The sequence below is a fragment of the Geotrypetes seraphini genome, chromosome 1 (genome assembly GCF_902459505.1).
Source record: "Geotrypetes seraphini chromosome 1, aGeoSer1.1, whole genome shotgun sequence".
Lineage (NCBI taxonomy): Eukaryota > Metazoa > Chordata > Amphibia > Gymnophiona > Dermophiidae > Geotrypetes > Geotrypetes seraphini.
Window position 1 is genome coordinate 224,621,102 of NC_047084.1, and position 16,028 is coordinate 224,637,129.

The following is a 16,028-nucleotide window of genomic DNA, read 5'->3' on the forward strand; positions in this document are numbered from 1 at the left end:
CAACTCTGGTTGACGTTGAGGTGTTTGAGACACAGGTGTAGGAGGTTGTATAGATGGACACAGCACTTGAAGCAAAGGGACTCTAAATGTTGATGCTTCTGAGGTACTGACAACAGTGAGGAAGTGGGAGCTCATCTAAAAGGCAAGTTTAGACACTTCTTAGATTTTTTTACACAGGTTTTCTGATGAGACAGAACCAGAATCTCCTCAAGAAAGAACAGGTGCCGAAGCAAGCATTGTCAACATTGATGGTGGAGGAGCTTGAGACAGTGGTACAGACTCCACTAACAAAGAGCTTTTCAAATTAAAGTTGAGCTTTCAACACCCTTTTTTGCATACGACTGAAAAGGGTACAAGAGAGATCCCGATGCTCCAGGCCAAGACACTGCACACACTAGTTGTGAGGGTCCAAGCTTGACATGGTTCTATTGCCTCATGTACACTATAGCTAAAGAGTATTATTTTATTTAGCAAAGTGCCAATTTGCAGTGTTATTTTATTTTAAACTGCCAGTTTGCAGAATCATAATGCTGTTTTGACATTGTTTGAAATATTTCAATAAAAAGTGTGGAATTTTCAAGGGTAGAACATCAAGCTGTCAAAGTTTCTATTCCTGCAGAAGAAAATTCCAAAAGAAATCCATGAAAATATGATGCAAACATTCAGTGACAAATGCCCAAACTTCAAAGTCCAAACTTCTAGCATGAACAATTTTGAGACCAAAGATGCAGCAATATCTGGAAGTCCTCAAACACTGTCAACTCATTAAATAGTTGACCATGTCCATGATCTGATTTTGGCAGATCAGCAAATATCAGCTAAAACAATTGCTGAGACACTACAGCTATCCAGGGAATGTGTTAGGTGTATAATCCATGAGGAGCTAGGAATGCAGAAGCTGTCAGCCACATGGGTGCCCAAATGTATGAATGTTGATGAGAAATGACATTGAGTGGATGCTTCCAAGATGATTTTGCAGAATTTTCAGCAAGCTTGTTCCAACATTTTGGAACAACTATTTACTGTTAATGAAACATGATTACACCACTGTAATCTTGAGACAAATCAACAGTCCATGCAATATCAGGTTCTCCAAGGCCAAAGAAATTCAAGACCCAAAAGTTAACTGGAAAGGTCATGACCACAGCAGTCTGCCTTAAAACTATCACTGTCTAGTGGGTTCTTTCCTCTGCTGTGTCCTGCCTCTTTGTTGCAACTTCCTGTAAGCAGGATGTAGCAGAGGAATGGTTTTGCATGCCTGAGAGAGAGTTTTCATGACTGAATCTGCCACTGCTAGCCACCCACTGCAACACTGAAGAGAAGCCAGAGAGATGGAAGCAATCACAAACTGCACGGTCTTCCTGCAGAACCTGCACACCTAAAGACATATAGAGCAGAACTGACCCCCTTTGATATCTAGAATCAGAGCTAGTGTTCTCTGCCTTCAGCTGCTGGTTGGGGAGCACAATCTGCGATTGTAGCAGTTAAGACTCCATGTACAATGCTCTACCTTTAGTACTAGGCTATCCAAATCATCATAAGCTTTTTGATCCTCCCCCTTTAGAGCCTATAATCCACTGCAGGACCTTCCATGATCCTATGCAAAGTGATACAGACAAAAGACTAGTGAGGATAGACTAATACAGAAAACAATGTAACAGAAAGCAATACCCTGACAATTCTGGTTTGAACCGACCACCAAGGAATATAAAGTATATTTCTTGTCAGAACTCCAACAGTTTAAAGCAATGTCTACATTGAGCATATATAGCATCTGTAGCATAATTTGGCTGTTTATATGGCAAGGGCACACTGAACAATGGATTCCTTCTGCATGGCTTGCAAGCAGGAGGGGGAAATGTCCTACTGTGCAGATGACATACTTATTGCACTAGAAAGCATATGTAGTGTTGGTTGGCAGACAGCCATAATTTGGCAGTTTATATGGCAAAAGACATACTCAGCAATGAAAAAAAAAACTACTAAATTTTGTACATGAACCACTGAATCCTTTCCACACAGATATAGATAAGTGAAAAAATGATGCTGGAGATCTGTCAATATTTATTCTAGCTACTGCAATCATGGCTTTTCTGACATTAACTACTCAACTTAAATGTTAACAAGTAGGAAGCATTAGACCTAAAGTAGACAGTTAAAAAAAATGCTCAGCAATAATTGAAAATATAGCTGAGAGATGAATCTTTAAAATCACATAGCTAACCACATGTGCCTTACAGAACATATGTACTCTATATTAATGTTTATGTGCAGCTACAAGTGCAACAAAATTTTATAGTGCATTTCGCAGTACACTCTGGAAACACAAGAATCTTATTTTAGCAAATCAACTTTTGATTATTGTGGATATGGGTGTGAAAGGTAAACTATAATGAATTCTTGAATCGTTTGTAAACTAATATAATATTTTCCATAAGACATAACATCTTTATTTAAATATGCTGAACCCTCAAAGCCTCTTTCTATTCTCTTTTCTCCAAAATCATAAAGTATCAGGGTTCATATTTTAGCTGATTAGATGAAAATATATTCCCAGGTCATTAGTTTCTCCAATAATTAATACTGTGTGTTTGGTTGTAAAATCACAATACACGCACACACCAAAATAGCCTTAGTTTTCAAACAAGAAAATATTGTATGGCTAAGTACCTGATAAGGAGCTCCCATGTCAAAATCCAAGATAAACTATTTTGCAACAGTTGATCATGGTGATAGCATCATGAGTACTATAAACAAAAAATCCAAAATACTAAAAAAATCACACACAAGTATGTGTGCATATACATGTACTTTCTTAGTTCAAGCAATATAATATTAATATGTATCTATGGAGTGAGTTTATAACTGAATCGTGAATGAGGCAAATAAAAACAACAGCCCAATTTTTTTTGTAATTTATTTTTGTTGCACTATTTGCCAACATATGAAATCTTTATAAGATGATGTGGAAAGTACCACAGTGGGACACCTTACTTCAAAATCCGCTATATAAAAATGGACAAATGGGTAACTGTGAATGACAGCTCCAGAAATATGGGTAAAGAATCTACAGTGACAATGTATGCTGAGGAAGGAATATATTTTCCCTAAATGTAAGACTGACAAAGAAAGAAAGTATAACAGTTTTTTACCTTACTCAACTTGTGTATGTTGTATGTACATGTGGGGGGGTGTCAAACTTGTCAACATCACTTCCCATTAAAGAAAAAAAAAAACACATGATCAAACAAAATACTACTGCCCAGCCACCAAAATAAAATGAACTACTGACCAGTCAGTAGTTTACACAGCAGGCAAGAGCTGATATAATCAAACTCTTCCCCTGCACCTTTTTTGAAAAGCAAAGCAAAAAGTCTGTCATGTTTACTCACTCAATCTCAATGAAAAAAAAACAGTGGTTCCTCAGGACACCAACTTTTCTAGAGGCAAAATTTACAGCATTACTGGCCACTATGATCTTCCAGCAGTTATTGGTCCCTTCCCTGAAGTCAGTATTTTCCCAATGACCTCTTCAAAACCCATCTATGCGCATGAGAATTTGGCTACAAGTAGAATCAAATCACTTTAGGAAATCAGATTTATAGATAGTGTACTGTTCAGCAGTTTGGCCTGCTAGATCTAATGAAGTACAGGCATGCAAATCCACAGGCACACAGGATCCTTGTTAAAAACAGTAAGGCAGTCAATGAATGACAGCAATTTGATGACTAAGACATAATGAAGATGTCACTTGAACCAAAACCTTAAAGTAAACTCTCAAGTCTTGATCACACAGCAAAACACCAGAATAGGCTTGCTTCTCCACTGTTTCAGCTTAGCTCATATTTTTACAATATTTAGTAAGAAAGAAATTATTTCCCCTTTTTTTAAATTTACAGACACGTTTAATTAGCTTTATTTACAGAGCAGTTTTTCAGTTTCCAATAGTCCCTAGATAGCATTATCAGTTAAGAGTGCTATTTTAAAAGAAGATGTATGCAGTATCTTAAAAATAACAAAATGATGGTTCTCTTCAATATGGGGGCAAGCTGGACTACAGAAGCAGTTATTCTCTACATCTCAGTTACTCAGAAGTAGTTCTGTTGCAGTCTCTACATCCCATGATTTTGAAGACAAGGCTACTATTACTGCATTCTGTAGAAAAAAGAAGCAAAACATGAAGTTAAAGCACAAGACAGCTTCATATTCAAGCATTATTAGAAAATAAAAATGTGTACCTAATATGCAGCCTGTCACATTTCAGAAGTATATATGGCAAGGGAAGATTAGATACTTACCTTGATAATCTTCTTTCTAGTAAATAGGCACATCATTTTTGAACCTGTGGGTTATGCATTTCTGATCATGAGAACTGGGGTAGACAACCTCATTTACATTTTTTCTGGTCCACCTCCCCTCACTCTGGGCTGTCCTGTAATTCGTCAGTTCATATCAAAGTAGATGGTCAGCCCTAGAGAAGAAAACATAACAGGGAGGGGTACGGGGAAATCTCCCTGAGAAGTAAGTCTGTTCTGCTCATATCACAACATTTAACACAAAATAATCTTGAAACAATCCAGGTTACTAGTACTTGGTTAAAACCCAAATAGTAGCAACATTCCATGCTACTGATCCAGAGCAAGCAGAGGCTTCCCCCATGTCTTAATAACAGATTATGGACTTTTTCTCCAGGAATTTGTCCAAACCTTTCTTAAAACCAGCTACACTATCTGCTTTTACCACAACCTCTGGCAACGCGTTCCAGAGCGTAACTATTCTCTGAGTGAAAAAAATATTTCCTACTATTGGTTTTAAAGAGTCTTCTAGGCAGCCATTTTTCTAGAGTAGCAACAGATAAAATGGGTGTGCAGGTGGTGGGCATCTTCAGAAGGGAAAGGTGTCACCTTTTGAGAAGAAAGAATTGTTCAGTCAGTGTGGTAAAGTGAAGGACCATTTTACTAATTGCAAAAATCAGAAATACAGTAAAACAAAAATGAGTTCTTTCAGATGAATAAAGGATGATGTAGAGACATGGGTAGAAAGTCCCTAGTTTAATCCTCGAGTTTGGTCTACTCCTCCCCAAGTCAGTGGTGATTTGAGAGAGAGAGAGGGGGGGAGTGTTGGGGGGGGTAGAAAGTGGATAAGAGGGGAGTCCCATGGTTAAGGGTTACACGTAGTGGCTGGATTCACAGCTCTTGACTGCAGATTCTCAGATGGGGCCCAGGTTGAAGACCTCCAGACTAGGACTTTCACTGCGGTGATCATACCAGTTATGTTAATAAGAGATGTAAAGTGGGACAAAAAAATCCCCAGTAAGCTGCAATTGAAAGCTATGGTACCAGATCCCAGTCCTTTTTCTCAGGTGCATAAGGAAACTGCAGCATCAAAACCAGACCAAAGAAAAAGGCACAGCTAGAAAAAGTCACACAGAGTTCAGAATTTCAGGGGAGGTGACCGAGTTCACTCTCAATAGATGTAAAGTTTTATCAAGATTGAAGGCAAAAAGCAAATAGGAGATGTAGGACATGAGGGAAACATGTTACAGAAACATTAACAGAATTCTTAGAGTTGTGAATGAGTGCACTGAATACCATTCGGTACAAAAAAAAAAGGAAAAAAGTTCATGGTCTGCAGTTTAGCATTTATTGAGAATGTGTATATATTAGCATATAAAAGATAAAGCTTGAAGGGCTACTGGAAAGGGAAGTTTTGTGGAGAGGGATTAGAATGAGTTGATAAAGAAAAAACAGAGAGGCTCATTTTCAAAGCACAGACTAGAGGTCATATACCTGGACACAAGAGGATGAGAGGCCAGAGATTTATTATTGACAGGAGCAAGAAAAGCGCTAATAGCACTGAGGTGAACTCTGACCGAAGTGGTTTGTAGTCCAGAATTGGAAAGATGTAGGAGATGTACTGAGGCTATGGAAGTAGAGGTAGCATCCAGATGTTGGAGCGTACACCACGTATGGATATGTGTCCACTTCTGTTGATAGAATTGCAGAGTAGAAGGTTTTCTAGAAGCAGATATAATGGCTTGGACAGCTTCAGAGATATTATAACCTGTTGCAGTTAGGCCGAAAGGTACTAAGCTGTGAGGTGTAGCGATTTCAGATTGGGATGCAGCATCGATCCGTGACTCTGAATGAGCAGAGATGGAAAAATTTTCAAGGGAATTGGATCTTTTGGTATTCAGCTGCAGTAGAAGGAAGTACCAAGGTTGTCTGGGCCATCAAGGAGCTATCAGTATCATGGTGGCGGATTCTGTCTTGAATTTGACTAATGTTTTGAGAATGAGAGGGATTGGAGGAAATGCAAACAAGAATCTGCCTGTCCAGTCCAGAAGGAAAGCATCTGCTTCCAGAAACTGAGGAGAATACTGCCTGGAACAGTATTGAGGCAATTTGTGATTGTGGGGAGAAGCAAAAAGATATATCTGAGGAGTCCCCTGTAGTGAGAAAATGTGGCATAATACAAGTTGAGAGTTCACTCGTGTGGTCGAAGAAATCTGCTGAGTTTGTCAGCTAGTGTTCTGAGATGCTTGCACATACACAGCTTTGAAACAAATGTTTTGAGCAATCACCCAATTCCAAATGTATTTGGCTTCTTGACAAAGAAGGAGAGATCCTGTCCCCCCCTTGCTTGTTGATATAATATATCCCTACTTGATTGTCTGTGCGGACCAGGAGGACTTGATTGGATAGGCTGCTCTGAAAGGTTTGAAGAGCATACCAAATTGCTCTGAGTTCCAACATGCTGATGTGGAATGTACGAAGACCGTCTAGGTAAGCTCCCCATGCATACATGGAAGCATCTGTGGTGAGTATCTTGTTATGTGGAAGAATGTGAAATAGTGGGCCTCTGCAAAGATTGGTCGGTTCTATCCACCAATGGAGAGACTAACGAAGATCTGAGGTGACTGCAACCTTCTGAGAGAAAAGTCGAAAGCCTGAGACCACTGAGAGGCTAGAGGTCCACTGAACTGGTCTGAAGTGGAGTCTTGCAAAAAGAAGTAACATGGACTGTGGACGCCGTGTGACCCAAAAGATGCATCATTTGTCTGCAAAGCTTACGGTAACTTTTCTTCAGCAGTTAGGGTTCAACATCAACTTTCCAAAGTCTAAACTTCAACCCTCCCAAAGTCTACAGTTCATAGGAGCCATTCTCGACATGATTCAGTTGTGAATATTTCTACCTCCTCAAAGACGAAACACTTTGATTCACCTGTGCCAGCAGGTTTTCCTTCTGCAAACCATTACAGCCAGACTGTGGCTCAAGCCACCAGTTCAAACTACGACGTGCTTCTGTTGTCCAAGGCAGAAGCATCTGCAATGCATCAGTTTAAAGGGATCAGCAGAATAAGAACGTGTGCTGGAGAGAACATAAATGCGTCCTCACCCAGGGGATCATGTCTATCATTGCCACCACTGACCCCAGCAACTGCAAGTAATGCTAGCAGACTGTGCTGGTTTGTTACAAAACTCCATGATCTGACGTGTGAGCTTTGCTCTTTGGGCTTCTAGGAGAAAAACTTTGTTGTCCTTTATGTTTAAACAGACACCTAGATACTCCAGGAACTGTGTCGGCTCCAGGTGGCTTTTAGGGAAATTTATAACCCAGCCCAGGCTCTGCGGAAGTTAGTCCATGTGCTCTGCTGCTGTCCTTCCTTTGGATTTGGACGGAGCTCATATCAGCCAATTGTCCAAGTATAGATGCACTTGTATCCCCTCCTTATGGAGGTGTGCTGTACTATGACCATTATCTTGGTAAAGGTGACATGACATGACTCCACAGTTGCAGCCTAGCCTGAGCATAACAGAATGAGATACAAGCTGCCAACCAAGTGGAAATAGTTCTCTTGGATACAGGATGTCCGAACTTGTCAGGATCAAAAGAAACAAAAAGTTGAGAAGTTCTGTGCAGCTGAGTTCTGTGCAATAAGCCAATGCTTGCTTGCAGTCCAGAGTATGAAGAGCCACTTCTCTATGATGAGAATGAGGCTTGGGAAACAATACTGAAGAACAATCAATTGATTGAGATGAAAGTCAGTGACTACTTTAGGAAGAAACTTTGGATGAGTGCGAAGCATAACCTTGTCATGGTAGAACACAGTGAACGGTGGGTCCACCACCAACACTTGAAGTTCACTGACTTTCGGATAATGGTTGGAGAACCTCCCAATTATCCGCGACTACAACCTGGAGATTATGTATATGTGAAGGTACCAAGGCCTCACACAGCCCTGTCCGACACCTTGAATGGACCTTACCTGGTATTCCTGGTAGGGTATTCAGCAGTAAAGCTACAAGGATTCCCTACTTGGATTCATCTTTCCCAGTGCAAGAAGACGGAACCCGCTCTTGATCCATCATCGAATTCTGCAAAGACTGGCGCTACACGCACCTGTTGCTACACTTCCATATGAATCAACATTACCGGATGGAAGATATCGACCTGAACAATTCAAACATTAAGACAACTACTTCTTATCAGTCCTTTCCAATCTTTGAACAAGATAAGGCTATAGGAAGCTTCTCAGACTGGTGTTTCGTTTGTTTTTTGATTATTAATATGGTAAACATTATAACCATAGTTTTGTTGCTGAATACCTTTAAGGAAGAATCATGACCCAATGGTTAATGTTCCTATTGGGATTTTTGCCTCTAGCTCTGGGGGTTGAAAATACTTGGCTCATGTTAGCACAAGCAGCAATAAATAGCACTGATTTTTGTGTAAGAGGGACCCTAACAGCCAGCTCCACCCTTGTGACCTGCTTCATAGGGGGACCCTTCTTCCTTTTGTGCTCTCCAGAATGTCACTACGCTTCCTACTCTGACTAACTGCAACTCTATCTCCTTTGGCACTGTTCTTTACAATCTAGGTTTCTGTACGTATTCCTACCCCTTACACTAACTATCAATCTTTTAGTCTGACCCTCATTAAGGTAGCCCCAGCAGAGGATTGCTTCTATTTCTCCAATCCCACTAAGGGGAGTACCAATCTCACCACTTCTGACCTTGCTTGCTCTTCTATTATCACTATACGATATGCAGACACTCGCATGTACTTCCCTAGTAGGTGGTTTCTCCTGAGTGGGAGAATAGCTTTCTCCTACATCCTAGCCAATGTCTCTGGAGGGCCCTGTACTCTTGGCTGCCTTACTACTGAGGCCACCTTACTTCTGGAGCCTTCTTGCAATGGCCTAAGCATAAAAAAATGTCTGCAAGAATTCTCAGGTCTCTTTCCACTCAATTTTTTCCTGACTGTGTTTCCGACCTACATCTGTTTTCCAAAGCTGAAGCACTAGGGTTAGCTGCCTTTCTTGTAGGAGTTCCTGGACTAGCCTTGCATGTGCACATTGAACTAACAAATCTTGCTTGTGCTCTGGCCAAAAGTATTAATCTCACTTTTCTGATCACAGCTCTCACTCAAGAACATAGTAACATAGTAGATGATGGCAGATAAAGACCCGAATGGTCCATCCAGTCTGCCCAACGTGATTCAATTTATATTTTTCCTTCTTAGCTATTTCTGGGCAAGAATCCAAAGCTCTATCCGGTACTGTGCTTGGGTTCCAACTGCCGAAATCTCCGTTAAAACCTACTCCAGCCCATCTAAACCCTCCCAGCCATTGAAACCCTCTCCAGTCCATCCTTCCCCAAATGGCCATATATAGACACAGACCGTGCAAGTCTGCCCAGTACTGGCCTTAGTTCAATATTTAATATTATTTTCTGATTCTAGATCCTCTGTGTTCATCCCACACTTCTTTGAACTCAGTCACGGTTTTCCTCTCCACCACCTCTCTCGGGAGCGCATTCCAAGCATCCACCACCCTCTCCATAAAGAAGAATTTCCTAACATTGCTCTTGAATCTACCACCCCTCAACCTCAAATTATGTCCTTTGGTTTTACCATTTTCCTTTCTCTGGAAAAGATTTTGTTCTACGTTAATAACCTTCAAGTATTTGAACGTCAATCATATCTCCCCTGTCCCTCCTTTCCTCTAGGGTATACATATTCAGGGCTTCCAGTCTCTCCTCATACGTCTTCTGGTGCAAGCCTCCTATCATTTTCGTCGCCCACCTCTGGACCGCTTCAAGTCTTCTTATGTCCTTTGCCAGATACTGTCTCCAAAACTGAACACAATATTCCAAGTGGGGCCTTACCATGACCTGTACAGGGGCATCAACACCTTTTTCCTTCTACTGGCTATGCCTCTCTTTATATAGAGCAGTATCCTTCTGGCAGCAGCCACTGTCTTGTCACACTGTTTTTTCAACTTTAGATCTTCGGACACTATCACCCCAAGGTCTCTCTCCCCGTCCTTACGTATCAGCTTCTCACCTCCCAGCATATACGGTTCCTTCCGATTATTAATCCCCAAATGCATTACTCTGCATTTCTTTGCATTGAATTTTAGTTGCCAGGCATTAGACCATTCCTCTAACTTTTGCAGATCCTTTTTCATATTTTCCACTCCCTGTTCGGTGTCTACTCTGTTACAAATCTTGGTATCATCTGCAAAAAGGCACACTTTTCCTTCTAACCCTTCAGCAATGTCACTCACAAACATATTGAGCAGGATCAGCCCCAGCACCAAAGCCTGAGGGACTCCACTACTCACCTTTCCTTCCTCCAAGCAACTTCCATTAACCACCACCCTCTGGCGTCTGTCCGACAGCCAGTTTCTAACCCAGTTCACTACTTTGGGTCCTAACTTCAGCCCTTCAAGTTTGTTCAACAGCCTCCTATGAGGAACCATATCAAAGGCTTTGCTGAAATCTAAGTAAATTACATCTACCATACACCTATCTTTAAGAAGGGATCGAGGGGTGACCCCGGGAACTACAGGCCGGTGAGCCTGACTTCAGTTATAGGGAAGATGGTGGAAGCGATGATCAAGGACAACATTTGCGAACACATCGAGAAAAATGACTTACTGCGAACAAGCCAGCACGGATTCTGTAAGGGAAGGTCATGCCTTACGAACCTACTGTACTTCTTTGAAGGAATAAGCAGTCAGGTGGACAAAGGGGAACCCATAGACATCATTTACCTCGATTTTCAAAAGGCTTTTGACAAGGTGCCACATGAAAGGCTGCTTAAGAAGCTTTGGAACCACGGGGTGGGCGGGGATGTACACAGATGGATCAAGCACTGGCTGTCGGGTAGACTGCAGAGGGTCGGAGTGAAGGGCCAATATTCTGACTGGCGGGGAGTCACGAGCGGTGTGCCGCAGGGATCAGTGCTGGGGCCGCTGCTCTTCAACATATTTATCAACGACCTGGAAACGGAGGCAAAATGCGAGGTTATAAAATTTGCGGACGATACCAAACTCTGCGGCAGGGTTAGGACCAGGGAGGAATGTGAGGACCTGCAAAGGGACCTGGACAAGCTGGAAGACTGGGCAAACAAATGGCAAATGCGCTTTAACGTTGAGAAATGCAAGGTCATGCATATAGGAAATAAGAACCCGTTGTTCAACTACAAAATGGGGGGGGCACTGCTGGGAGACAGCGGACTTGAGAGAGACTTGGGTGTGCTAGTGGATGCATCAATGAAGCCATCCGCACAGTGTGCAGCAGCGTCGAAAAAAGCCAACAGGATGCTGGGCATCATAAAGAAGGGTATCACAACCAGGACGCGGGAAGTCATCATGCCACTATATCGGGCGATGGTGCGCCCGCATCTGGAATACTGCGTTCAGTATTGATCGCCGCACCTCAAGAAGGACATGGCGGTACTTGAGAGAGTCCAAAGGAGAGCAACGAAGCTTGTAAGAGGGCTGGAAAACTGCCCATACGCCGAGAGGCTGGATAAGCTGGGTCTCTTCTCTCTGGAAAAAAGGAGGCTCAGGGGAGATATGATAGAGACCTTCAAGATCCTGAGAGGCATAGAGAGGGTGGATAGGGACAGGTTCTTCAGACTGAGAGGGACAACAGGTACGAGGGGGCACTCGGAGAAACTGAAGGGGGATAGGTTCAAGACAAATGCAAGGAAGATTTTCTTCATCCAAAGGGTCGTGAACACATGGAATGCGCTCCCGGAGGAAGTGATCAGGCAGAATACAGTACAGGGATTCAAACAGGGATTGGACGGACTCCTGAGGGACAAAGAGATCGTAGGGTACTGAAACCAAGGGGTGATTCAGACAGGTCGTGACCTGTTGGGCCGCCGCGGGAGCGGCCTGCTGGGCGGGATGGACCTGTGGTCTGACCCAGCAGTGGCACTGCTTATGTTCTTATGTCCTTGATCCAGCTCTATGGTCACCCAATCAAAAAATTCAATCAGGTTCGTTTGGCACGATTTACCTCTTGTAAAGCCATATTGCCTCAGATCCTGTAACCCATTAGATTAAAGGAAGTATACTATCCTTTCTTTCAGCAACACTTCCATTATTTTTCAAACAACCGAAGTGAGGCTCACTGGCCTGTAGTTTCCTGCTTCATCCCTGTGACCACTTTTGTGAACAGGGACCAGATCCACTCTCCTTCAATCTCCAGGAACCACTCCCGTCTCCAGAGATTTGTTGAACAAGTCTTTAATAGGACTCGCCAGAACCTCTCTGAGCTCTCTTAGTATCCTGGGATGGATCCCGTCTGGTCCCATCGCTTTGTCCACCTTCAGTTTTTCAAGTTGCTCATAAACACTCTCCTCCGTGAACGGCGCAGAATCTACTCCATTTTCTTGTGTAACTTTGCCAGACAATCTAGATCCTTCTCCAGGATTTTCTTCTGTGAACACAGAACAGAAGTACAGTGGTACCTTGGTTTACGAGCATAATTCATTCCAGAAGCATGCTTGTAAACCAAAATGAGTTTCCCCATAGGAAATAATGGAAACTCGCTTTGATACAATCCCCCCGAAGGTCCCCCCTGCGATCTGGCACCCTCCCCCCCCCCCCCCCCGCCGCTTCTTACTGTCATCTGGGCCTCGGCACCGGCATGTCCTGTGTGTTGGTGCCGGTGCCCGAAGATCGGCCTCCTCTTCTTGCTGGGCCTTGAGCATCTGCACATGCTCAAGGCCTGCGAGTTCACGTTCTCTCCGAGATCTCCGAGAATCTCGGAGAGAGCGTGAACTCACAGGCCTTGAGCATACGCAGATGCTCAAAGCCCAGCAAGAAGAGGAGGCCGATCTTCGGGCACCGGCACCAACACACAGGACATGCCGGTGCCGAGGCCCAGATGACAGTAAGAAGCGGCAGGGGGGGGTGCCGGATCACGGGGGGCGCCGCTCGCAAATTGAGGCACGCTCGGTTTCCGAGGTGCCGATTTTGAGAATGTTTTGCTCGTCTTGCAAAACACTCGCAAATCAGTGCACTCGTAAACCGAGGTACCACTGTATTTGTTTAGCACATTTGCTTTTCCCTCATCACTCTCCATATATCGGTTTCCAGCATCTTTTAGTTTAGCAATTCCATTTTTCATCTTCCTCCTTTCACTAATATATCTGAAAAAAATTTTGTCTCCATTTTTTACATTTTTAGCCATTTGTTCTTCCGCCTGTGCTTTCGCCAAACGTATCTCTCTCTTGGCTTCTTTCAGTTTCACCCTGTAGTCCTTTCTGCACTCCTCTTGTTGGGTTTTTTTATATTTCACGAACGCCAACTCTTTCACCTTTATTTTCTCTGCCACTAGTTTGGAGAACCATATCGGCTTCCTTTTTCTCTTGTTTTTATTGATTTTCTTCACATAAAGGTCCGTAGCCATTTTTATCACTCCTTTCAGCTTAGACCATTGTCTTTCCACTTCTCTTATATCCTCCCATCCTAACAGCTTTTCTTCAGGTACTCTCCCATTGCATTAAAGTCTGTACGTTTGAAATCTAGGACTTTAAATATCGTGCAGCCGCTCTCCACTTTAGCCGTTATATCAAGCCAAACCGTTTGATGATCGCTACTTCCCAGGTGAGCACCTACTCGAACATTAGAGATTCTCTCTCCATTTGTGAGGACCAGATCCAATATCGCTTTTTCCCTATAGCTTAAGAAAAGCTGTAGTTCAGAATCGATTAATCATTGATTATCTACTCTTGCGAGCAAACCATGGGTGTGAAGAGTTAATGGTATGTGTTGCTTTAACCTAACTGATAACAGTGTCATGATTGAGCAGAAACTGAAATCCCTTAGGGATCTCTCCTCAGGCATCCAACATTTTATTGCAGGGAATGTTCTTACTAATTGGCTTTTTGATTGGATTCCTAGCATTTCCTGGCTGCGAACCTTGATTTTTAGTATTTTGGGGGGATATTGTTGCTGTCCTAGTGGGCATTGCTGTTTTCTTCAGTGTTCATGCTCCCAGTGTCAGTTAAGCAAGGACCTGTTCTCCCCTTCTAAGGTTCATCTGATGGTACAACAGAGTGTTAGAACTCACCCCACTTTAGTCCGCTTAGTCCGCTCAGACTCTGCTTTACAGCTTGAGCGTCTGGGTAACATGTATGACCATCTCTGGGATGATAAGAACATAAGAACATAAGAAGTTGCCTCCGCTGAGGCAGACCATAGGTCCATCCTGCCCAGCGGTCCGCTCCCGCGGCGGCCCATCAGGCCCATTGCCTGAGTAGTGGTCTATACCTATCTATACCCTTCAATCCCTTTTTCTTCTAGGAATCTATCCAAACCTTCTTTGAAACTATTTAATGTTTTCTTGTCTACAACAGCCTCTGGAAGCGCGTTCCATGTATCCACCACCCTCTGAGTGAAAAAGAACTTCCTAGCGTTTGTTCTAAACCTGTCCCCTTTCAATTTCTCCGAGTGCCCCCTTGTACTTGTGGTGCCCCACAATTTGAAAAATCTGTCCCTGTCTACTTTTTCTATGCCCTTCAGGATCTTGAAGGTTTCTATCATGTCTCCTCTAAGTCTCCGCTTTTCCAGGGAGAAAAGTCCCAACTGCTTCAATCTGTCGGTATATGGGAGATTTTCAATTTCCTTTATCAGTTTAGTTGCTCTTCTCTGTACTCCCTCAAGTACTGCCATGTCCTTCTTGAGGTACGGCAACCAATACTGGACACAGTACTCCAGATGCGGCCGCACCATTGCACGATACAGCGGCATGATGACTTCCTTCGTCCTGGTCGTAATACCCTTCTTAATGATACCCAACATTCTGTTTGCTTTCTTTGAGGCTGTGGCGCACTGCGCCGATGCCTTCAGTGTTGCGTCTACCATCACTCCCAGGTCTCTCTCCAGGTTGCTGACCCCTAGTGGTGTTCCCCCCATTTTGTATGTGAACATCGGGTTCTTTTTCCCCACGTGCATGACCTTGCATTTCCCTATGTTGAAGCTCATTTGCCATTTTTTGGCCCACTTTTCCAGCTGCGTTAAATCCTTTTGGAGATCTTCGCAGTCTTCCCTGGTTTGAGCCCTGCTGTATAGTTTGGTGTCATCTGCAAATTTAATGACCTCACACTTGGTTCCCACCTCTAGGTCGTTTATGTAGATATTGAACAGGAGCGGTCCTAGCACCGACCCCTGCGGAACTCCGCTCATGACCCCTTTCCAGTCTGAGCAATGGCCCTTTACGCCAACCCTCTGCTTCCTGTTTGCCAGCCAGTTTTTAATCCATCGGTGGACCTCCCCTTCCACCCTGTGGTTCCATATCTTCTTAAGCAGTCTCTCGTGTGGTACCTTGTCGAAGGCTTTTTGGAAGTCAAGGTAAATGATGTCTATAGATTCCCCTTTATCCACCTGGCTGTTCACCCCCTCAAAGAAGTACAATAAGTTTGTGAGGCATGACCTGCCCTTGCAGAAGCCATGTTGACTCGGTTTTAGCTGCCCATTTTTTTCGGTGTGTTCACAGATGCTGTCTTTAATCAGTGCCTCCATCATCTTTCCCGGGACTGAGGTCAGGCTCACCGGCCTGTAGTTTCCTGGGTCGCCCCTTGAGCCCTTCTTGAAGATGGGCGTAACATTTGCTATTTTCCAATCCTCTGGGATCTCTCCGGTTTTAAGGATAGGTTGTATATCTGTCGAAGTGGCTCTGCTATTTCGTTTTTTAGTCCCTTGAGTACCCTTGGGTGAATGCCGT

At 43.3% G+C, this 16,028-nt stretch overlaps 1 protein-coding gene across 6 annotated transcripts in view; it reads right to left on the reverse strand.

The window, feature by feature from the left end:
* Nucleotides 1-591: 591 nt before the first annotated feature.
* Nucleotides 592-16,028, reverse strand: part of UBE2K (ubiquitin conjugating enzyme E2 K) — a 193,761-nt gene continuing 178,324 nt past the window's right edge. For 2 of the 6 annotated variants that reach the window (XM_033947250.1, XM_033947272.1), the window contains one exon: nt 593-4,155. In XM_033947250.1, the coding sequence (XP_033803141.1) occupies nt 4,081-4,155 (75 nt within the window). In that variant the 3' untranslated portion in view covers nt 593-4,080. Of the gene's footprint in view, nt 4,156-16,028 lie in introns of all 6 variants that reach the window. The other 4 variants (XM_033947265.1, XM_033947259.1, XM_033947230.1 and 1 more) reach the window with 4 other exon arrangements.